We start from the raw sequence: 23175 nt of genomic DNA on the forward strand, positions 1-23175 counted from the left end.
TTTGGTTCTGGTACCTGGATGAAAGGTGTGGACAGCTGTGTCTACATTGAGAGCACTCCTGTAGGTCCTGGCTGCATATCTTTGCTGAGGGGCTTTGCAAGGGAGGAAACCAGATGGAAAAGTGGGAAAAGGTAGTGCTTAGGAGGTGTTCCTGCTTCTGTTCTTGGGAAGATCAGCAAGGAGGTTCAGGATCGTTTTATTCTGATGCCCCTCTGGCTCGTCAGAGATCATAGAATAAAATTGTTCTAGATGTGGAGGAATGAAAAGATGCTCCTTCATTCAGCTCTGCTGTTAGAATCCATGGAAGGATGGGAGTGTCTCCATCTTGGCAGGAACTCATGGTGGTAACTTGCCTCTAACTTGTCAAGTTTTCAGGTCCCTCTAGAAATGAAAACATACGTATTACCCTTTTCATCATGTCAAGTCATCTCTCCAATATTAAGATAAAGTGTGAATGAATGCTTGCCCAGTCGTGTCTGACTCTTTTCGACCCCATGAACTGTGGCCTGCCAGGGTCCGTGGGATTTCTCAGGCAAAAATACCACAATGGGTTACCATTTCCTCCTCCAGGGGATCTTCCCCACCCACAGGTTGAACACACATCTCCTTGTGTCTCCTGCATTGCAGAGGATTCTTTACTGCTTGAGCCACTGGGGAAGCCCAAGATCAAATGAGTACCAGCATTTTGCCCTGAGGAGGGCATCAGAAGTTCACAATTAATGGGGATAAAATTGGTCTCTGCTCCATGTGGACCCCAGGTAAGTGTGAAATAGTTTCCCTGCCCTGTGCACCTCCAACCAGCCACACCCCACCTTCTCCATCTCCAGCCTGAGACTTTTCCACAGTTCCCAGCTCTTAGCATCAGTGTTCCTGTGTCCTGCTCTGAGTTGTAACAATGATTCGAGCTCCCAGTAGGGAGAGAAAACTAGTGGATGAAAAATGGTGCAGTAACCTTTAGCATCAGAGAAAAAAGATGGGCTGATTCCCCTCGAGGTATGTGAGCTACTGGAAGGCCCTCCCACTGATGCTCAGAAGAAACAACTAAAACGGCAGGCCTGCTGGAAAGCTCTCGTGGAGGGAAGCATCTTCTGGGTTGTCCCCTGAGACATTTGAGGGGACGTGACTCACGGAGGCCTTCAGGGCCTGGGGCAGCCCTGGTTGATATGCTCCCCAGGCCTCAGGAGAGCCATCCACCTGCCCAGAAGAGCCTGCTCCTCCAGTTCTGGGAGGAAGGGGAGCCCTTTCTGACCATCCCACTTCCCCCAGCACACCCTGGAGCCTCCTGCATCTGAACCACCAGATGCCTGATGAGAACCTCTGGAACGGGTGCTGGGACCCTCAGTGCTAGCAAGCAGCTGAGGGAGGTGCTCTGTACCCCAGGTTGGAACTCATCACTGTGCTGTGCGGCGAGTGTGGGGGTGGGCTCTCGGAGCTGGTCAGACTCAGGCTCTGCCCCTCATTAGCCTGGGTGGGGGCTTATGAGGATCCATCACCTGTAATATGGAGATGGTCCCAGGGGCCAATAGCCAGGGCAGTGCTGAGGGAAATGGGCTGAGATATTAGGACACCTCCCTTCAGAAGCTCCCACAGTGATTTTGGAACCCTGCGCCTGACCTGCACTCCGCCCAGCTCAGGACTGAGCCAGGCTTCTTCAACCTGCTGCTGCGACAAGCCTTGTCACACAGACCCTCTGACCCTGCGAGCACCCTCATGGGGGTGCACCTCTGAGGCTCCCTGGGTGAATGGGAAGAGTCCTCTGCCCCACCCTTGTCCACTTGGCTCTCAGCCCACGTGACCCTCCCACTGCCCACCCACAGGTCCCTCCTCCCCCATCCCCCCACGTGGCTCTCAACCCCTTTAGTCCTGTTCACAGGCTGTCTGCAGCCACTGCAGTGAGGAGGCTGCGTTTTCAAATGTCTGTTTTCTGAGGGAGTGATGGGTTTGGGCTGAATTTTGTGCTGAAGAGTACCGCATGGCCCTCAGCACTGGGCCAGGCAGCCAGCTAACAGCCAAAGCACCCCAGCAGGTTCCCCCGAAGCCTGTCTGCTGCCCAGCAGTGGGCTGATAGCACACAGCTACACAACAGCAGGGCTGGAATTCTAACCAGGCCCAGGCCCAGGGCCTCAGCCCTGCCCTCCTGATGTAAGGCATATATTCAAGGAAGGAGTGGAAATTGACATCAAGGCACTTGAGCAGTTTGGTGCCGTCTTAGCCAGCTGCTTTAAATGAAAAGAAAGTGAAGGTCACTCAGTCATGTCTGACTGTTTGAGACCCCATGGACTATACAGTCCATGGAATTCTCCAGGTTAGAATACTGGAGTGGGTAGCCTTTCCCTTCTCCAGGGGATCTTCCCGACCCAGGAATTGAACCAGGGTCTCCTGCATTGCAGGTGGATTCTTTACCAACTGAGCTATCAGGGAGCATTTTAAAAGGTCTTGATCCCCCAGGACAGAAAGTAGATTACTGGCTGCCAGAGGACGAGATCCTGGCAACACAGAGTGACTGCTTCATGGAGTCTCATTTCCAGGAAATGAAAATGTTCTGGGTACAGGTCAGGCAGCAGCAACACAACATCCTTCATGGGCTGAATGCTGCCAGATTTGCACTTTAGGATGGTCAGCTTCACATTGCATATATTTTGCCTCAATCAACAACAACAAAAAAAAACCCCAGCAAAACCAAAAACCAAAGTTCTTTAAAAGTGGTCCAAGGCCTGATATGGGGCTCAGCCTGGCAATCGAGTAGGTAAACATTGGCTGAATGCCCATAGGGTGGAAGGCCAGGCTGAGGTTTCTGCTGCTAGGGAGGGTGTCACCCCATGTTTGCTAAGCCATTGCGGTAGGACCTGGAGTCAGCTGGGCATTTTCTGTCCCTGGATGCTCTGTTCTTCCTCCCTCCATCTCCAGGGCTCTTCCTGCCCACCCTTGTCCTGCTAAGCCAACCTCACTGACCCGTCTCCCTCCTCCCACCCCCACTGTAGGGAGGCCCCCAAGGCACAGAGCCACCCAGACCCCTCCTGATTCCAGATGCTCCGTCCCATCCTGGTTTCCCCAAAGTCAAACTCCCCAGTGGGCACTGAGGGCTTCCAGTCCAGACCACTCCCACCTGTCTCCATGCCTGCACGTGCCCACCTGACTGGTCTCCACCCCCAGGGCTGGTCCTCAGTCACCCCTCCTGTTTCCCCAGTTGGCAGAAGTACATGATCCTCCATGTCCCAGCCACACTCGCCCTGTGTATGTCCAGCCCACCAGGCCCACCCTGCCAGGGCCTTGCTTGTGGGGTTAGCCGTGCCTAGTTCACACCCAGGAGCACAAAGTCACTTCTTGACAAATTAATAACTAATTAGTCACCTCCTGGCTCCAGATAGCAGGACTGGGGGCCCACAGAAAGGATGCTAGAGCTAGAATGATAGGCACCGACATGAGCTGCAGGGGGCTTGGGGGCTGCACCCACCTCCATCTGCTCGTGAATCCAGTCCAGGAAGGAAGTGATGCGTGTGTAGACTCCAGGCTTGTTCACCTCGGCACAGCCGATGCCAAAGCTGGTGGCTCCCACCAGCTTCCACACCCTCCGTTCCTGACATACCAGGGGACCCCCGCTGTCTCCCTGGATGGCAAGGAAAGAGCAAAGGCAAGGGCACGGAACAGACATTGCCACCATGGGTCACCTGTCCTGATGACAGGACCCTGCTTCACTGTATCACAAAATACAGCACGTGGATGGTGCTGCATCCACCACCTCCCCCACTGCCCTTCTGGAACTGATTTGCCCTCCTGAGGGTGAGGTCCTCGTCCTTTGGGGATGGTCCCCCTCCAGCTGTCTCCCTGCCAGGGCTCAGAGTCCTGAACCCACAAAGTCAAGGCAGCACGGGGAGCAGAGGGGTGCTTTCAGAGGGAGGATCTGCCTGGCCAGGGGCTTCAGCTGAACCAGGCAGTGTTGGAGTCTCGTCCACTGTGGCTGTGCAGGCTAGATTCACAGGTTTCCCCTGCCCTCTGCCCTTTTGGACCCCCTGGAAACTCTGAGACCCTCCTCGCCACCTCCGCCCAGCACCCAGGCAGAGGGGAGCGTTGAGTAAACACGGGCCTGGCCAGACAGGAAAGGGAACAATATCTTGAGCAAACTTCTTCCCACACCCTGTAAATTTGCTTTTCAGTCGGTCATAGGGACGTGCTGACGGTAGTCTGTCCTGAGGGCTGGGTCACCTTGCCCACGGCGTGGCCCCCAGACGTCACTGGGTGCCCCTACCTGGCAGCTGTCCACACCACCCTTCAGGTAGCCAGCGCAGAGCATGGACGGGGAGATGATGCCACCGTACACATCCCTGTGGTTGCAGACCTTGTTGGAGATGAGAGGCACGGCCGCATGGTTGAGGACCGGGGAGGCATCACCTGGGTCAGAGCAAGGGGATGGGGGGGTCTGTGCGGTGAGGGGGCCCCACCAGGAGCTCAGATGACTGCCTGGGGGTGGGGCAGCCTGACGGTAGACAGCCTTAGAGCTCTGTCCCCTAGTGAGTGGGCTGGGGGAGACCCTGCTTCATCCCACAGCCACTCATTTCCCTAAGGTCGCCAGTGTGGGAAGATGGGGCAACCACAGCCAGCAGGTACCCCTCCCCCAGGGCCCATCCTAGACCAAGCACTCGACTACACCAGCCCATTTAGTTCCCTGAACCCAGGTAACAGAAGGAAACTGAGGCTCGTGAGGTCCCACACACAGCCTTGGGGTAGAGCCTGGGGGTGGTCAGCAGAAACGTGTCCTCCAGGCCCCAACCCTCCAACCTGGGGCCCTGCCACCTTCCATGGCAGAAGGGCCTTTGCGGATGTGATAAGACCTTGAGATGGGGACACCTGGGTGGGTGGACCTTAAATGTAATCCCAAGGGTCCTTCGAAGGGCTAGAGAAGGTGATGTGATGATGGAAGAAGCAGAAGTCAGAGAGGAGAGAGAGACTGGGGGACACTGTGCTGCTGGCTGCAAAGGGGGAGGAGGAGCAGGAGCAAGAGATGTGGGGGCCCCAGAGGCTAGAAAGAGGGGCACAGATCTTCCCCCAGAGCCTCGGGGAGGATGGCAGCCCCCACCCAGACACATTGATTTACAACTTCCGACGCCATAACTGTGAGGTGGTCCAGAGTGTTGCTTTAAGCCTCTAAGTTTGGGGTCATGTGTTGCAGCAGCGACCAGAAAGTAACAACATATCTGCAGTGGTTCAGCCTCACCCCCCTCACCCAGAGGGACGGACCCCCTCTAACTCCACGTGTTTGTAGACTGTGACCTTCACATCTTATGGGCTCACCACAGGGTACACCCCGCCTCTCCCTCCTCTCAGGTCTCAGCGTCCGGCTGAGGGTTTGTGCTCCCTCCTGACCATGACATGTCAGGGGGATGTTACACTGGGACACCAATAGGGAGCAGGCACCCGGGCGTCTTGGTTCTGGGCACACTGGATGCAGAATCTGGATCTCAGACCACTGACCTCCATCCTCTGTGGCCCCCCAGCCTGATGTCCAGCACAATTTTCCATCAGGAAAGTTCTCTTCAGAGTTGGGCAAACAGACTGGTTGGGTCATCTCTGTTTGGAGAGGAAACAAGAGAGCTTAGGCCAAGGAAGCTGCCGTCTGAGAAAGCCGCCACTTGGTGTCTGCCTCTCGGGGCTGGCGGTGGGGGTGTCTCCCAGAAAAAGGTCAGGTCCCTGGTCATGTGCTCAGACTGGGGACCTCTCCCCCACCAGAGCCCTAAAACAACCCTAGACCATGGCAACATGGGTGAGTCTAGACCACAGGTCAACCGTAGTCCATGGCAACATGAGAGTAAATCTAAACCAGAGGTCAACTCAACCCAAGACCAAGGTAACATGGGTGAGTTTAGACCACAGGTCAACCATAGACCATGGCAACGTGAGTGAGTCTAGACCAGAGGTCAACATATTTTCTGTAAAGAGGAAAATAGTATACATTTTAGGCTTTGTAAGCCATGTGGTCTCCATTTCAACCCTTACCTCTGCCATTGTAGCGTTAAAGCAGCCACAGGCAGTGGTGAACAGGGTGGGCCATGTGTCAATAAAACTTTATTTAAAAGGAGGCAGAAGGTCCAATTCAACCCATGGGCCCTAGTCTGCCCACTCCTGGTCTAGACTGTGGGCACACTGCTTTATGGAACATCGCTCTGTGAATCTTCCCATCCCTCCTGACACATCTGGAGGCAATGAGCCTGCCTGTCCATGGGGGCTGTATCACATAAGCCCTCCACCAGAAGCTGTCACAGGCCCTTCACATGACCACATTCTGAGATATGAACTAAGCTTTCCAGGTAGGACAAAAATGGAAAGGTGGAGAAAGGACAAGGGCGCTCATTTTCAGTTTTATCAAAGTGCAAGTGTTGGCACCTCATTTTTTTATAACCAAGGATCATTAATCATAATTAGCAAAGGAACACCACCATTACAACTTCTCTTTGTTTTTCTAGAAATATTTGTCTCAGAGTGTGACGCATAGAGAATTCTGTGTGCTGTGTGATAAATGCGTTGATGACTCTACAAGCTCCAACCTACTGTTGGTCCTGAGCCAGGTTTCTGCTCCAGCAAGGGCCATGTTTGTTATACTCTACCTGATCTCCAAGCTGCTCTAGTCCTTGGGAAGAAGAAGGGGGCTTTTCCTGATTTAGGCAGAGGCTCATGTGCTCTGTCATAATGGCAAACAGCTGGAGAATTCTGTCCTGGGTGACTTTTCTGGTGTTTTTGAAACCTCCAATCATTAGGACTTGACATTTCCATGGGTAAACAGAGCTGCTGGACTCAGCAGCTGGTTGTGAGAGAATATTTCTGAGTATTTCCAGGAGTTGGAGATGCCCAGTATCTTCCAGCTTATACAGAAAGGGCCACAGAGAAGATCCCACCCCAGCCAGCTGGCCAGCCTGGGAGGCCTTCCCTTCCTCAGCCAAGGTCAAGATACCAGGCTTGTGGGTGGCACTGGCAGAGCACCTCACCAAAATAAGCACCAAACAAGGAAAAGTTCTTTGTCCCCAGGGACCTAAGACCCCCTTCTACCACCCACAGGTACCAGGTGGCCTGGTCTGGGGAAACCCCTTTAATCTCCAAGAGGCACTAACTGAAAGAAAGTAGCTCAGGTGAGACCTCAGTGGCCCCAGGCAAACCAAGTTGGCCAAACTAGAGCCACAGAGCCTCTGAAGTCAAATAGTCATCAGAACCACAACCCACAAAAGTAGACCAAGACCTCATAGTAAACTTGAACAGGGTGACCATCTGTTAAAACTGAAGATGTCTGTCTCCTAACATGCTGGCCCAAATGCCCAGGATGTGATTGAAAATTTCTCCTCATACCAAGAACCAGGAAAATCACAAGTTTAATGCAAAGAGACGATCAGCTGAGAACAATCAACACAGAAATGAATCTGGACATAGGACTAGACATTGGAATTACCTAGTGGAAATTGTAAGGCAGCCTTCATCAACATGCTTCAACAGGCAATTCAGATTCTCCTGAAACAATGATAGCAGGAAAAAGACAGATCCCGGACGTACCATTGAAAGTGACAGGCCCGGCCAGCTTCATGAGGGCGATGTCATTGCCCAATCTCTTCGGCTTGTACTTGCTGTGGTAGATGATTTTTTCCACCAGATGGGAGGGGGCTGGACTGTCTAGCAGGGAAACAAGGCCCACCTGGATGGTCCAGGACTTGGGGAGGTAGAGACTGAAATGAGACAGCCCCAAGCACTTTCACCCACAGATCACAAGTCTCCCGAGAGCCAGTGCTAAGGAGGTGGCAGGAGGTGCCCCACAAGCCCTGCAGAAGCGCAGATCCACCCGTGTGTCCCCTAGACAGGCCTTGATCTCTGCACCTCTGGGCATTTGAGAAATGAGCTCATCTTTCCATAATGGCCCATTCTCCATCAGAAATCGAAATAGAGGCAGGTGGAAATAACACGGACACTTGCTACTGTGTTTGGAAGTATTTTCTGTGGTTTTCTTCCATGCCAAACCCCCTAACAGAGATTGCTCTGGGGAGACCCCGCCCACCCCGCACCCCTCTCTCTCTCAGTCACAACATGGTCCATGGGAATGAGCTACAAGGAGGTCTAGGGGATTTGCATTGCTGGGTTTCCTAAACATGAGAGTTTCCTTCCCCTCTTTCTATCTTTTCTGTAAGAGCTGAAGGTCCTTAAAATGATCCTGGAGTCACCAATCCCACCCAGCTGATGGAGCTGGATCCACAGTGAGGATGGTCTGTGGACATGACCTTGTGACGATATGGTCTGTTTCACGCTTTCTTGACCTGCCTTGCTGCTGACCACCCAAATCAGCCTTGTCCCCATGTGGCCTGTACTGGACGGGGGTCTGTGGGAGATGAGAATGCCCCCACCAGGAGGTCAGGAGAACTCACTCATAAACACAGTGGGCAGCTGTGACAACCCACAGTGGGGTGATGACGGACCCTCCGCACAAGTGGTAGCCCTGGAACTGCAGGCTGGCCTGCCAGGGCCACTGAGCCAGCGAGGATGTGTTTCCACCCACGATGCGGGGGCTGGAGCCCGTCCTCAGACCGCAGGCTGCAGAGGGGGAGGGAGCGGTGGGGCGGGTGCCTCAGGGGAGGGGAGGGGGCAGGTTGCCTGAGACGGGGGATGGGTAGGGTGCTGTGGGGTGCAGTGGGCACAGCCCATTGGAGCAAAGAGCTGGGAGCTAGCATCGACCTCCCCATGACACTCATGTCCCCAGGATGGTGACAGCGCTCCAGGAGCCGGGGAGCCTCATGAATGCAGGGGCTGACTTCTTCAGCTCCAGCCTTGCAACAAGAGCCCCCTGCCAGCGACAGGGGGCTCCTGCCCAGGCTAGGGCTGAGGGGTTGGACAGAGCAGGCTGTGCCCACTTTCTGGTGGGGGGAGGGGAAGCGTGAGTCAGGCTGTTGCAGCCACCACGGAGCGACAGAACTCTGTGCACTGTGGTCCTGTCTGCTGCTGAGGAGTCTCTCCAGGCTGCCTCCCCTGACCTGGCAGGTGGGGTCACAGAGCTCCCACCTGGCACCCAGGAGGAAGGGCCTGATGGCAGAGTGGTCCAAGCAGAGGGGACAGGAGCCTGTGAGCCAGGGCTTCCATCTGTTCCTCTCTGCAGTCCTGCAACTCTCACCTGAGCACTTCAAGGTAACCACGTGGCCCGAGGTACATCCCTCCCTAAAATGGAAAAAGAGTGTGTTTAATGAAACACCCTAGGCCTCAAAGAGTCAGGTACCACTGAAGCGTCTTAGCACTCACACACCTGAGGCCTGGGAACCAAACACTTTTTTTTTTAACTTAAATCTTGGGCTAAAATAAATAAATAAATAAACTCTATTCCCCCACTCTTGAATACAGATTTCAATTTTTAGTCTATTAAAAAACAACCAAGTCATTAACAACCGGTGACCACAGTGAAGTATGGTGTATGTGTGACCACTGTTGAGTATTTCCAGGCTTTGTATAGCTAACGATAAGAGACATATAAAGAGCTATATTAGATAAACATATACTGGTATCATTTGCTTGTCCATTTTACCCCGATGTACTTCACTGGCCCCTGCGGGACACAGAATGTCCATGGGATGGTGTGACAGGCTCCTCTGGCACCAAATCCTTGCAGCCGGGGACACACGCATGTCAGACAGGAAAACCCACCCTGCGAACCCTCTGTAAATTCCTGCCTCTAGAGCCCAGGCCTGTCATTCAATCATGCAAGAAAAAGCTGATGTCACCAGCCCAGGGTTTTAGGACCCAAGAAATGAACTGTCCCTGAAAACTGCATGTGGGTCCAGGGGGGCGATTGTCAACTCCATGACGGCAGGCTGAAGACTATTGTTTCCTGGAGCAAAGGGTATACTCCTCTTGGGGTTTGGTCCAAGAAATCAGGAAGAGTATGGAATGTGGGTTCAGAAAGCCTGTGGACCTCCTTGCACAGGCAGGTGACCCCTCTAAGCTTCAGGCGCCTGTCATTTATGGATACCTCATTTCACCTTCCTTAGAGATCTCCTGGAGAAAGAAATGGCTACCCTCCCCAGTATTCTAGCCTGGGAAATCCCATGGACAGAGGAACCTGGCAAGCTGCAGTCCATGGGGTCGCAAGGAGTCAGACACGACTGAGCGACTTCACTTTCACTTTTCACTTTCATGCACTGGAGAAGGAAATGGCAACCCACCCTAGTGTTCTTGCCTGGAGAATCCCAGGGACGGGGGAGCCTGGCGGGCTGCCGTCTATGGGGTCGCACAGAGTCGGACACGACTGAAGCGACTTAGCAGCAGCAGCAGCAGCAGCATTTCACCTTCCTTAGAAGATCTCCTGGAGGAGGAAATGGCTACCCTCCCCAGTATTCTAGCCTGGGAAATCCCATGGACAGAGGAACCTGGCAGGCTGCAGTCCACGGGGTCACAAGGAGCCCGACACGACTGAGCGACGGACTGATTGACTGACTTACAAGTTATTTGGAGAAACATTTAATACAAATGGTGAACATTAAAGTACTTTGTAAATAAAGTTAAGTTTCTTTCTTAATTCCTTTCTTTCTAATATTTCCCCTCCTTCCTTCCCTGCCTTCTTTTCCTAAACACATCTGCAGTGCCCACTGTGTGCCCAGCCAGTACCGCACTTACCTGCATCAGGTGACCACTTCATCACCCTTCCTCCGTTTCTCTGCTGGGCTGTATCTGCCTGGTTTGGGGTTAAGTTCCTGTACTCCAGCCTGGTGTGTCCACCCTATCTAACCAAACTGGCCAAGCCCTCAACCTGCACTTGGAGAACACAACCTCATGCTCAAACTCAGTGCATGACTAGACAGAGTGGACCCAGCACCAGCTGGCACTAACCTCGTGTACACCGAGTGGTGTAAAGCAGTCACTTTGTCATCTGGCAAGAGGTGATTGATGGACACGAAGTCCTCTCGAAACTGCTCTTCGAGCGAATCCACTCTGAGGGTGTCTGAACTCACGTAGCTGCAAGCACATTGGAAATGCAGACCTGACCTGAGAAATTCACTCTGTGCCCCAAATCACCCTGGGCTCAAGTCATAGTGTCAGAGGTATCACACTGTGTGGGGGGGAGGGAAGGTCCTGGTGTGCTCCTAAACCATCAGTGGCTTCCTTCTGCCAACCTAGCAAGGCATTTCAGACCTGGAAGAGTCTGGGACAGCCCCCTCCCTGAAGCCCATTCACCCAACCCTGGCTCCAGGCACATGGGAGAGAGGACTACTTCCTGATGTAGCTAGGTGGACCCCGCCTTGATGCTGCCTAAAGCAAGTCCCAGAAGGGACAGAACATGGAACTCATTGGGGTGTTTTCAGGTGGGCACCGAAATGGGGTTGCTGAGAACCCCAGGTAGGAGTGGAAGATTTTCCCAGGCTGCCCAGTGCTGGTGGGGCTCCCGTTACAGAGAGACGGGCAGTAGACAGAGCGCTTTGTGGGGCTCCAGGACAAGTCAATGTTTGAAGGGCCAATGGAGAATGATGAAGAGGACATAATTTTTTTCAGATCAGGTGTTGGAAGAGTTATGACATAGCAGGACGTGGAACAAGCAAAAGACAAAGTTGCTGAGTTGCTTCACTCTTGAACTCACCAACTTATCACACAGGACTTCATCAGGTCGCTGTAAATGCAGAGGGGTGGGGCAGGCGGCAGGCACGGGATGCAAAGTCCAGCCGGGTTTGGTTTGGAGGAAAATGTAATCAAGGCCGTGGCACTGACCCTCCCAGCCTCCCCAGGTATTGCTCAACCCGCTGATACAGCAGGTGCCAGGTGAAAGAGCCAGTCGTCACCGAGATGGAGGTCCCAGTGCAGGTGGACTGGGCTACAGGCGGGGCAGTAGGGTTGATGCAAAGGGATCCCAAAGGCTGCTACTGGAATCCCACAAATCGTCAAAGACTCAGTGGTAACAGTAGCCATGACCGCATCTTACAGGGTGTCCCTGTGGTCCAGGCTGGCTCTGAAGCACTCAGATACTTGAGCCTCACAGCGACCCTCTAAAGCGGGCTAAAGCGGGTACTATTATTAGCCTTAATTCTGAGGCCCAGTCACATGACAGGGCTGCACGTGCACTGGGATTTGGACCCAGGCAATCTGAGTTGTCTGGAGAAGGAAACGGCAACCCACTCCAGCGTTCTTGCCTGGAGAATCCCAGGGATGGCGGAGCCTGGTGGGCTGCCGTCTATGGGGTCGCACAGAGTCGGACACGACTGAAGCGACTTAGCAGCAGCAGCAGCAATCTGAGTTGTTAGTCCATCTTTTCTTTTTACCACAGACCTCTGACACGGGATGCTGTAGTGCACAGGGATCAAAGGAGGGCTTTCAATAGAGAAGTAGAATAAACAAGAATGGATACAGAATAAATCTTAAAACTGGAGCAAGAGATAGGGAAGCAAAGAGCAAGTTTAGAGGGAAGAAAAAAGGACACTGCTGAGGTGATAGCCCAGAATCTTGCATCCACTGGACTTACCCTGAGAGGGAGCAGGGAATGACCATCCCGGCAGATGGGGAGGCGTGAGCAAAGGAATGAGGGGGCCAGGAAGTGTTGGAGCCAGGGAGGGGGGTCACTGGGCCCTTCTGCTTGATGGAGAGGAGGTCAAGGATTCCAGAAGGGGAAATATTCCAAGAGGGAGAGGCAGGGGAGGCAGAAGGGAAGAGGAAGGGACGCCCCCTAGTGAGGCCAAGAAACCACCTACCCAGGAGCAGAAACGTCCAAGGGAAGCTTTCAGCTGTGAGCCATGGTGGTGCGGCTTGTGTGTATATCTGGGTAATTGGTGCGAGTGTGTGTGTGTGTGTGTGTGTGAGAGAGAGAGATACGGTGTTGCGTGATGTGATACATGCATGGTGTGTAGTCTGTGAGTATGGTGTGTTTGCAGTGTGTGTGTGGTGTGTGTAGTGTGTAAGAATTGCATGGTGTGTTTGCAGTGTGTATGTATGTATGTGTGTGTGTGGCGTGCAAGCTTCCTCCAAGTCTACGAGGAGTTGAGCCTGTGTCATTTCTGAGGGCAATTGTGGGAGTGATTTGCTATCGTCATGGGCCTAGAAGTGCAGCTGATTCCTGAATTCAGGTCATTGCTGGAGAAGAGGAGGCGGGTCTCAGGGATACAGGCTGGAGGGCAGGTTTCACCGGTTTGGGAGGAAGGACCTAAGAATACGATACTTCACATTTTGCAAGTCCAGGGTCCCTGGATTCAGAGCACTGAGGTTTTGATGCCCATTTCCTTGGGTATAAACAGGGATGTTCACGTTCTGTGGGTAGTATGAGCACTCAGAGCCCGCATGCTTTTAATCCTGAGAATCCGGAGCAAAGGGGAGCAAGAGAGATGTCCTGGGCAGCTGCTTGGGAGTCTAAAGGAAGAAGCCAGGAGAGGAGAGGGGCTGCATCAGGGCCAAAATATGTCGACCCAGTGCGAAAAGTCACATGGGCAACACAGACGGCTGAAATGCAGAGATTTTACTACAAGAGTTCTTTTTCCTAGTTAGTGCTAAACAATTGTTTTAAATGATTAGACTTCCATTAAATTACTGACTTCTCAAACTTAACTCTCTGGGGTTCCTTGGGAAGTGGGACCAAGCAGGGTGGTGACTGGAAGCTTCCCTGCAACTGTGGTCAGAGGAACCGGGGGTTTGGTCTTCAGCTCTGAAGCTCTTTACTGAATGCTTGCACCTAGGATCCTCGCCTGAGATGCCCCCAAACATGCCATGCCCCTTTGTGTGTCAGGACCTTGGTTTGCGCACGCACCGGTGATGTCAGACATCGTGAGGTTGCCATGAGGATATTGAGGTGCCCTGTGGGTGCTCAGATAAACAGCAGCTGTCTGCCCACCTCGTGACCGCTGCTTGTGTCCTGCCTACCGCTGGATGCTCTGAATTACCTTGGAAACCCAAGCTGGGCACAGGCGACAGTCGCATGGTGACTCTTCCAGGCCTCGGCGCACACGGTCCTCCAGGTGGCAGCCGTGAACACCTGGAGCACAGCGTTCTGGCCACTCACACGGACTGGCCGGCACACAGGAAGACAGGTCGTTAGTGCCCCGAAGGGCCCTGAGACCCGGCAGAGTTTCTCTGAAGCCAGCCCAGATCCTCCTGTGCTGAGTCTGACCTTCCCCTGACCAGCATCCCACCCCCACAGGGCAGCCACAGTTCTTATCATCTGGACCTGAGTCTCTTCCAATTGCTTAAGGAGTCCCCCCAACTTAATTTAAGGTCCATATAAGGCCCTCCCTTAACACCCAGCCCAGAGTCTCCTGTGGTGAGTGCCAGTTGGGTCCCAGGTCTTGAGAATGGTGTTGCCTTGGACCCATTTCACAGATGAGGAAGGTCAAGGCCGAATTTTACTGAAGTCCTCCTGCTTCTACAGTGAAAAGGCATGACTTTACCACATCGGTACTCATCCTCCCCGTCTCTGCAGTCTGACACCCCGTCGCATCGAGCTGTCAGCTCAATACACTTAAAAGACGACCGGCACTTGTACTTCCCGGAGCAGTCAAAGTGGACTGAGGAAAGGAGAGGGGGTGTCAAGGAAGGGCTGCTTCAGTGTGCCCCACGGACAACCATGCACCTGCCACGCAACCTTGAACTTGCTCCAGAGTCATAAAAGCTGCATTGAAACGGCAGCCCTGCCAGTAACCTGTTCCCCTCAGCCCAGTTTCTCTTCTGGATTCCAGAGGGTGGGGCAGCTGCCTCCGGCTGTGTCTCCCTAAGTGGCGTCAAGCCACAACTCAAGATGAATTTAGACTCTGGAGACTCAAGGTCAACAGAGAAAGTGCATGGCTGCGGCTGACTGGCTGAGCCAGTTGAGCAAGAAGCCCTGAGGGTGGACCCTGGCCTCCAGTCTACCTCCTGTCATCTCTGACCCTGGGTGAGAAATGAGGGAACTGTGGACCCCAATGGCGAGCACGTGGAGAGTTAAACTGATCGGAGAGCTCCTTATTTGAGGAGTAAATGAGAAGTTGTTCCCTATCAGAGACCATTCAAATGATGCACTTTCTCCAAAGCTGCTTGCACCTTATTTGAAACCTGGCTTGGCCCAGCATGAATGGCCTCCTTGTCTCCTCCACCGGCTCCCACCCCCTCCTGCCTGTGGGTTCAGTTTCATCAGCTGCCTTTGGACACATCTAACAAGGCAGGCTCCTTAGTGACAAAGCCTCCAGCATGGCCAAAGGCTCTGACTGGGGCCCTCCAGAGTCCTGCAGGCAAATAAAGCTCAAATCAGCAAACCCAGAGAGTGTTTGCCTCAGGCTGTGCGGTGGCCCTGGGAGGAAAGGGGACCTTGTGAGAGTCTAAATGCTTAACAAGTATTTGAGAAGCTACTAAATAATGGATGGTACTCACTGCCCAAACCGATGGCCAGCGCTAATATCAATGCAATTATCCCAATGACGATGATGGGAAAGAACTTCAATGGCAGCAGAGACAGGATCTGGGCAGCCACCTCATCGGCATCTAGAAACCAAAAAGTGGGGAGGGAAGAGCAAAAGGCCATGGCACTACAAATTTGAATGAAAGAAAACAAAATTTAACTATTCCTCCGCCTGTCCTCAATGCAGAGAATGTTCCAGCCGAAGAAAGCTGACTCAGGGGAGTGACGGCCTACCAGGGGCACGTTCTCTAAAATTTGAGCCCTATGCTCCCTGACTCCAACCCAGTTCTATTCATTCTCCACTTGGGGATGATCTGATGGGTTTAACTGTGTCCCCCTGACATGTTGACATGTTTATGCTCAACCCCTCATACCTCAGAATATCATCTTATTTGGACATAGAGTCTTTACAGAGATGATCAAATTAAAACAAGGTCATCAATATGGGCTTTAATCGAAAATGATTGGCATCCTTATAAACAGGGGAAATTCAGACACAGACCAATACACGAAAAGGGAAGATGATGTGAAAAGACACGGGCAGAACGCCAGGTGAAGATGAAAGCAGAGACTGGGGTGACTCATCTATAAGCCAAGGAAGGCATGATTATCAACAACCCCCATAATCTAAGAGGCAAGGAAGGATTTCCCTGCAGGTGTTGGAGGGAGTAATGCCCTGTCATCACCTTGGTTTCAGACTTCTAACCTCCAGATGAGGAGGTAATAGATTTCTGCTGTTTTAAGCCATGGAGTCTGTGGTGTTGGTCGCCCTTGGAAACGAATACAGAGGGGAGGTAGGACCCCACCTCTCCTACAGAAGAGGGCAACATGTAAAATCCAAACAGGGTGCTCTCAGGAGAGGAAGAGCAGGGACTTTTGAAAGGGTCACCAGATGGCATGCAGGTCATTCTCCACCAGTCACGGGTGCAGACACTGATGGCCTTCATTCCAGACCATCTCTTGGAGAGTCCCCCTGCCTGTGCTTGGAAACTCACAACTTGAAGCGAAGAAAGTGAAAGTTGCTCAGACCTGTCCAACTGTCTGTGACCTCGTGGACTGTAGCCCACCAGGCTCCTCTGTCCATGGGATTCTCCAGGCAAGAATACTGGAGTGGGTAACCATTCCCTTCTCCAAGGGATCTTCCCAACCCAGGGATCAAACTCGCATCTCCTGTATTGAAAATTCTTTACCATCTGAGCCACCTGGGAAGCCCCCTCTGGCAATAAAGACTGTGGTTGTAAAATGATCAGTAGCATTCCAAGTTGTCCAAAACAGAAGAGAATTGGGAAACAAAAATGAGAAGGAGTGAAGAAATAATAGAAAAGGAGAAAAGTGTAAAGAAGAAAAGGGCATGGGGCGGGTGGGGGGAGAGAAGAATGAGGGGACGAGAGAAGCACACTAGGCTTAGTGCCAAGGGTGCAGAGCGGGGTGGAGGAACCACTGGCACGGCCCTTGTTTAGCCTTGGATGGAGGAGCAGGTGGCATGTTCCAGGCTGCACTCTCAGCACCCAGAACAGCAGTGGCCACACTGCAGTCCTCAATAAATGTTAGTAGATTGAAGGGAGGGAGGGAAGAAGGGAGGGATGGGCACATGGATGGACGGATGGATTGTTTCAGGATAATGAAGGTGGTTTTATCTCAGGGTCAGAGACCAGTTCTTTCCAGGATGACCAATTCACTGTCAGCAAAGCAGACTCCTCCCTTCTACCTTCCCTGCCCAGGAGGCCTGCCCCAAACCAGTCAGTCTCCCCACTGAGATGCCCACTCTCCAGTCTCACTTAAAACTCAGCGGGAGCCCTGAATGGCCGCTCATCCTCCTAACTGTTCTGTAGCTAAGAGGGAGATTTAGGAAGTAAGCCCTTACTGTAGATTCAAGTGCAAGTCATTCAGTCGTGTCTGACTCTTTGTGACCCCATGGAATTCTCCAGGCCAGAATACTGGAGTGGGTAGCCTTTCCCTTCTCCAGGGATCTTCCCAACCCAGGGATCGAACCCAGGTTGGCCACATTGCAGGTGGATTCTTTACCAGCTGAGCCACAAGGGAAGCCCAAGAACACTAGAGTGGGTAGCCTATCCCTTCCCCAGGGGATCTTCCCAACCCAGGAATCAAACCAGAGTCTCCTGCATTGCAGGTGGATTCTTTACCAACTAAGCTATTAGGGAAGCCCCAAAGAAAGTGAAAGATGCTCAGTCCTGTCTGACTCTTTGTGATCCCATGGACTAGTTCTTGAGGCCAGATTACTAGAGTGGGTAGCTTTTCCCCTTCTCCAGCAGATCTCCCCAAACCAGGAATCGAACTGGGGTCTCCTGCATTGCAGGAGGATTCTTTACCAACTGAGCTATCAGGGAAGCCCCTGTAGATCCAAAGATTTTCCTTTGGTTAGAACTTTTGTATCAGCTCACGTTTGCCCCTTTACAGCTCCTCAGCCGCATGCCCTGTGGGCCCCGTCCTGGCCCCCCTTCCTCCTTGCTGTCTTTGAGGGCAAGCTTGGAATAAAAAGCAAAAGCATAGTATCTCTCCAAAGAAGGAATGCAAATGACAAACAAGCACAAAAGACCCTTCAATCTCTTCAGAAATAGAAAGAAATAAAAAGCATATTAGACATAATTGTGTATCAACTTTGCAGTGTATTATTATTAGTATTATTCCTGCTGAAGTCCAGGCGAAAAGAAATAGGTCTCCACTTAACAGTCAATAGGAGTATAATTTGTGTAAACTTTTGGAAAGTCAAACTGGAAATATGTATTGGCAAAGAATCCGCCTGCAATGCACAAGACCCTGCTGGAGAAGGAACAGGCTACCCACTCCAGTATTCTTGGGCTTCCCTGGTGGCTCAGCTGGTAAAGAATCCACCTGCAATGCAGCCAGCCTGGGTTCGATCCCTCGATTGGGAAGATCCCTGGAGAAGAGAAAGGCTACCCATTCCAGTATTCTGGTCTGGAGAATTCCATGACTGTATAGTTCGTGGGGTCACAAAGAGACACAACTAAGTGACTTTCACTTCGCATTAAAAAGCTTTAAAATGGATAGAATATTTGACCTATTAATTTCACTTCTAGGAATTTATTCTAAAAAGTCATCAGAGATGTACACAAATCTCTACAAACAAGTACACTAAAAGGAATGACCTTGATAATATTGATACATGGACACATGAAAATAGCCTAGTGAAGTGGCTCAGTCGTGTCCGACCCTTTGCGACCCCATGGACTGTAGCCTACCAGGCTCCATCCATGGGATTTTCCAGGCAAGAATACTGGAGTGGGTTGCCATTTCCTTCTCCAGGGGATCTTCCCGACCCAGGGATCGAACCTGGGTCTCTCACATTGCAGGCAGACACTTTACTGTCTGAGCCACCAGGGAAAATAGCCTAAGTACCCCAAAAAAGGAGCTGGTGAAATAGCAAGTGGTATAGAAATGCTTAAAATGATAAAGAAGAGGACTCGGCAAACTTTTTTGTGAAGGACCCAATATAAATGTTTTCAACTTTACGGGCCATATGGGTCCCTCTCACCATTACTCAACTCTGTAGACAGAAGCCAGACAAAATGTGAATAAATGGATGTCTGTGCTCCAATAAACCTTAATTTATAAAAACAGACAATGGGCCAGATTTGGCCCAGGAGCCATTGTTGGACAACCCTAAAAGGCTATTAATTACTTAATGCCATGGAAATATGAACATGATATTTTTAAGTTTCAAAAAAGCTTCAAAATTGTACAAATAGCATAGGCAGACTTCATTTTATCACTCTTTTCCAGCCAATGTTGCAGTTTTCATAAATTGAAGGTTTGTAGCAATACTGTGTAGTCAGATAATGGCTAATAGTATTTAGAAATAAGTTAACTGTTAAATTAAGCTAAAACTCAAGTTTTAACTAGGTATTATGTACATTGTTTTTATACATAATGCTATGCACACTGAATAGACTACAGTAGAGAATAAGTTTGACTTTTACATGTATGGGGAAATCAAAAAAGTAATATGACTCAATTATAATATTTGCTTAATTGGTGAATTAAGTGGTCTGGAACCAAACCCAAAATGTCTCTGGGTTCTCCCCTTATATGTCACTTTCAAAGGGAAACACAGATATGTTGATAGGATAGGACAAAGGCAAGAAAACCTATAAAATGCTATAGTGTTATCTCTGAGTAAGAGTATAAAATTGTGGGTCATTTCAAAAAATCCTTTTGATTAACTGTATTTTCTAAATTTCTATCATGAACAATGCATTGACTTATTTAAAAAGAAAAGTTTTTAAAAGTTTTTACTCTTTCCTGAAACTAGGAATTAATCACGGAGAAATTTTCAAAAATTAGCAGAAAAGAATATGTAAACTGCTATTGGTTTTCATATGATATATATTATACAGTACTAGCAACAATTATATGTCAAATGATGCCAAATGGCCATGTAGATTATACATCTACTTGATGCAAAGTTGTAATCCTATTTTAAAAAAGGGGGCGGCGTGTTTATAAAACCAAGAAAATACAAGGAACAATACATGTCTCTCTCTGCGCTGTAGATGAGCATGTACTTATAGACAAGGACACAGAGAAAATAAAGAAGATAGAAAACCCAGCTAAATGTTGGTGGCCGGGTGATTGCAGGGCACTTTTTTCTTTAATTTGCACTGATGCTAATTTTTGAAAAGTGTTTAAATTGTGTATCTTTTCCCTTACACACCTCTTCTCCCACCTCGCATTCATTTACATCAATTGTCCAAGTGGTTTAGAAGGAATGATATGACAGCCCCCTACACCGTGCTTTCTGGAACCTCAGCAGAGCCCCCACATGTCACTCTGCTTAGCCCCCAGTTCAGTCTTCCTGACCACATCCGGGACCAGGAGCCTCAGATTCCTGTGACAAGTTCTGATAGGTTCTTGCCAAAAGGATCCTAACCAGGTATTAAGGAGCCCACCATTTGCCCAAGCGTTTATGACCCATTTACAAAACCAACTTCCCTTCCTTTAGTTGCTAGAAGCAACTCCGTCACTTGCTGTTGAATTTTAATCTAGGCATCTGACACCTTCAGGGGACCCAACTTATTTTAAGTTTTCTGGAGGGGCTGGTGACCACTGATTGTCAGGACTTCCTGGAGATCTCAGAGATTTCCTGGCCAGGATCTGACCCCTAACTCCCCAGGAGAAATTGGAGCCTCAATTTCTGAAAACTTCCATCCAGAAAAAAACCAATTGTCTCCAGGGAGTTGTTCAAAGAGGCCTGAACAAAGTGATGGCCTTTTTAATGCCCCTTCCCTCTGGGATTCTGCAAACCCAAGGAAGTGGCCTGTGGATGTGAGGACTCCTGGGGAGATATTTCTACAAGGGACCTTCAGCCACATGGATCATCCGTATCTGGGGGGTGAGGTGGGGGCAGACATCACACCTGGTCCCGCTTACCTGGTACAACAGGACTTATTTTCAAATCGTCAAGGCCGAAAAGTGATCTGAAGGAGAAGGGGGCTTCAGCAGCAGGCGGGTCATTCTCCCCCATCGTGACTATTTCAGGACCTCGGAGGCCGGGCTCCACCTCCACCTCCACCTCCTTCTCGGGAAAGAGCAGAGAGTGCTTGCTTCTCTATTTAGAGTATTCACATCAAAAGAATCTTTGTTGAGAGAAATCTTTGAAATCTGACAATCCACATAAAACGCACTTGGTCCCGATAAATCAAAACTATTTGTCCAGGGAGAATGCATCTTTTTCTGAGCCCCAGCAGATAACAGAGAAACGTCGAGAGAGAGCAAAAAACTATGAACATAATTCTTCCAAACATGATTTTCCCAGTTTGCTCAACCAATTTTCAGCTCAATTGAATAGCACGTCGTTAGAGATATGCCGGTTTATAATTTAGAAGTCAGTGTGCCGTAATTTTTCAGAAGATAAATTACGTTCAAACACTTTCCTCCTGTCTTTCATCCCCCATAAACTTGACCTTTTGCCTGCACAGGTGATAACACATACCGTAGTCATAAGTTTTGATACTTACATGATGTCCGTGTCCCTAAAATGCAGACAGCACCAGGGAAGGGACAGTCATCCCCAGTATTTGGAGCTTCCCATAAACACAACCCTTTCCTGGCTCGCACAGGCTTGACCTAATTAAGGATGGGAGTATCCTTGGCCTCTGGGTGCCCAGGCCCCCCTTCCCTCGCAAAGGGAGGAGTGGCTGGGCACTGACCATAGGCTTGCACCAAAGCTACACTGGGGCTCTGTTCCCACCAAAAGAATTCCACTTGTCGCAATGCTGGACAGGTGAGAAACCTTTGGAAGTCATTTCCAGTAACTCAAAGAAGGATGGAGGGGGCAAGGAAGGGGCCTAATGTTCCCAACGAAATTCCAGCTTACTCTCCCAGGACTCAGGCATGAGTTCCCCAGGAAGCTGCTTCTGCAAAGAGCTAAAACCTAGAACATTCCAACAGTCATATAAACATAGATATGTAGATCACCCATTGTTATTTTCCGTTTACTTGTAACATTTGAAATTCAAAAGGGAGCTATCAAGCCACTTAAACTCTGTCTTCATGACATTTCTCGAAGTTATGAGAAAATATAAGCAAGAGCTACACATGAAAAACGTTTATTTCATTTCCATTGCAAGGGTAGCTTCAAACTGTATCTTAGGAAACTAATCAATTCACACTCAACATTTTTCACTTCGATGCTTGCTGATACATGCTGCTTGCCATCAGCTTATGGCAAATTCCACAGCCCAACTTTAGAACAAGCATAAGAATCAACAGCAAAATGCTTTCTGAAACCGGGAACCTAGGTAAGGGAGTCCCTTCCCAAAGGGCCATGGTTGGGAGGTTTCCACTGAGAAATGTTGAGAAGTCAACTTTTAGAATCACCTTCTCTCCACCCACCCACTTCACTCACCATTTCTGGAGCCGCCATCCTTCAAAGCAGAAATAGCTTCCTTTTTCATTATAAATGCAAGTGCGATGGTAAGCAGGCCGCCAACAGCTTAGTCCAACCGGGAAATATTTCCACGGAGTCACTCAGCCTTGTCGACTCAATCATCGCAGCAAATGACAAGATCGCGGGCCTCTGTGTAACCCTACCTGGCAGCGACTATCAGGTAGCCACTGGGAGTTGACTGCAGAAACCAGGAGGGGAAAGCGTGGCTCGCCTTTAATTAGTAAGTGAGCAACCTTTTCAGACACTTTTCATCCGAGAGGCTTTGGGTCATAGGCACCCCTTTTATTTAAAAGAACTGAGAGGTCCTGCCCGATGCTGAGCAAGCTCACCCAGGGGGCAGGGATATGCCTTGGTGGGTGCTTCTAGCCCCCTGCACGCCCTGCATGCCTGAGCCTAGGTTTAGACTTGCAGCCACTCTGCAGACAAAAAACAAGGGACCCGCGGTCAGCACATTGCAGACACTTTCTGGCTCCATTCTGCAGGGGCCTCTGCCTCCCAAGAGGCTCCCGCACACAATACAGCTCAACTATGTGTAACCACAGAGCCCTGCTGCTGTGGGCTGGGGACTAGGAGCCCCTTTAGAAGGCTGGGGAGAATGTGAGCTAGATGGAAATCAGGCATTCATTGATTTAGCAGACATTCACAGGCCATCTGCCATGGGCCAGCCATCTAGACGCAGAGCAGATGGCGAAGGGGTCAAAGGACTCACCTGTGGTTTCAGGTGAAGAAAATACTGGGAAGAGATGAGGCTGGGAGAGGCTTAGAGAATCGTGGGACAGGGTGGTGGAGGAAGGCCTCCAGGAAGAAGTGACGTCTTAGCAGCCCTTGATGACGTGATGAAGTGGATCTTGTGAGCTCGATACCGACCAGGATTCTTGACCTCCTTAATAAACAG

General features: G+C 50.6%; 1 protein-coding gene across 1 annotated transcript; it reads right to left on the minus strand.

Moving 5' to 3' along the window:
• Window positions 1-363: 363 nt before the first annotated feature.
• On the minus strand, window positions 364-21474 carry TMPRSS3 (transmembrane serine protease 3). Its single transcript, XM_005907562.2, has 13 exons — window positions 21349-21474; window positions 20762-20906; window positions 15325-15435; window positions 14370-14486; window positions 13866-13989; window positions 10840-10965; window positions 9134-9177; window positions 8394-8559; window positions 7534-7703; window positions 5470-5565; window positions 4247-4389; window positions 3455-3607; window positions 364-381 (listed from the first exon to the last, which is right to left on the minus strand). Exons 2-13 carry the CDS (start codon window positions 20853-20855, stop codon window positions 364-366), a joined length of 1362 nt encoding a protein of 453 aa, XP_005907624.2. The 5' UTR covers window positions 20856-20906; window positions 21349-21474.
• Between the last annotated feature and the right edge of the window lie 1701 nt (window positions 21475-23175).

Source organism: Bos mutus, chromosome 1 (assembly GCF_027580195.1).
Source record: "Bos mutus isolate GX-2022 chromosome 1, NWIPB_WYAK_1.1, whole genome shotgun sequence".
In the NCBI taxonomy this organism is placed as follows: Eukaryota; Metazoa; Chordata; class Mammalia; order Artiodactyla; family Bovidae; genus Bos; species Bos mutus.

Bases quoted from the DNA above. Each gene is read 5' to 3' on its own strand.
- TMPRSS3 (XM_005907562.2), bottom strand. From the start codon at position 20,855: ATGGGGGAGAATGACCCGCCTGCTGCTGAAGCCCCCTTCTCCTTCAGA. The intron at 10,966-13,865 runs GTAATTCAGAGC...ATGTGCTTGCAG, and splicing joins GCCCAGCTTGGGTTTCCAAG to CTACGTGAGTTCAGACACCC. The intron at 5,566-7,533 runs GTACGTCCGGGA...CTCTCCAAACAG, and splicing joins CGGGCCTGTCACTTTCAATG to AGATGACCCAACCAGTCTGT.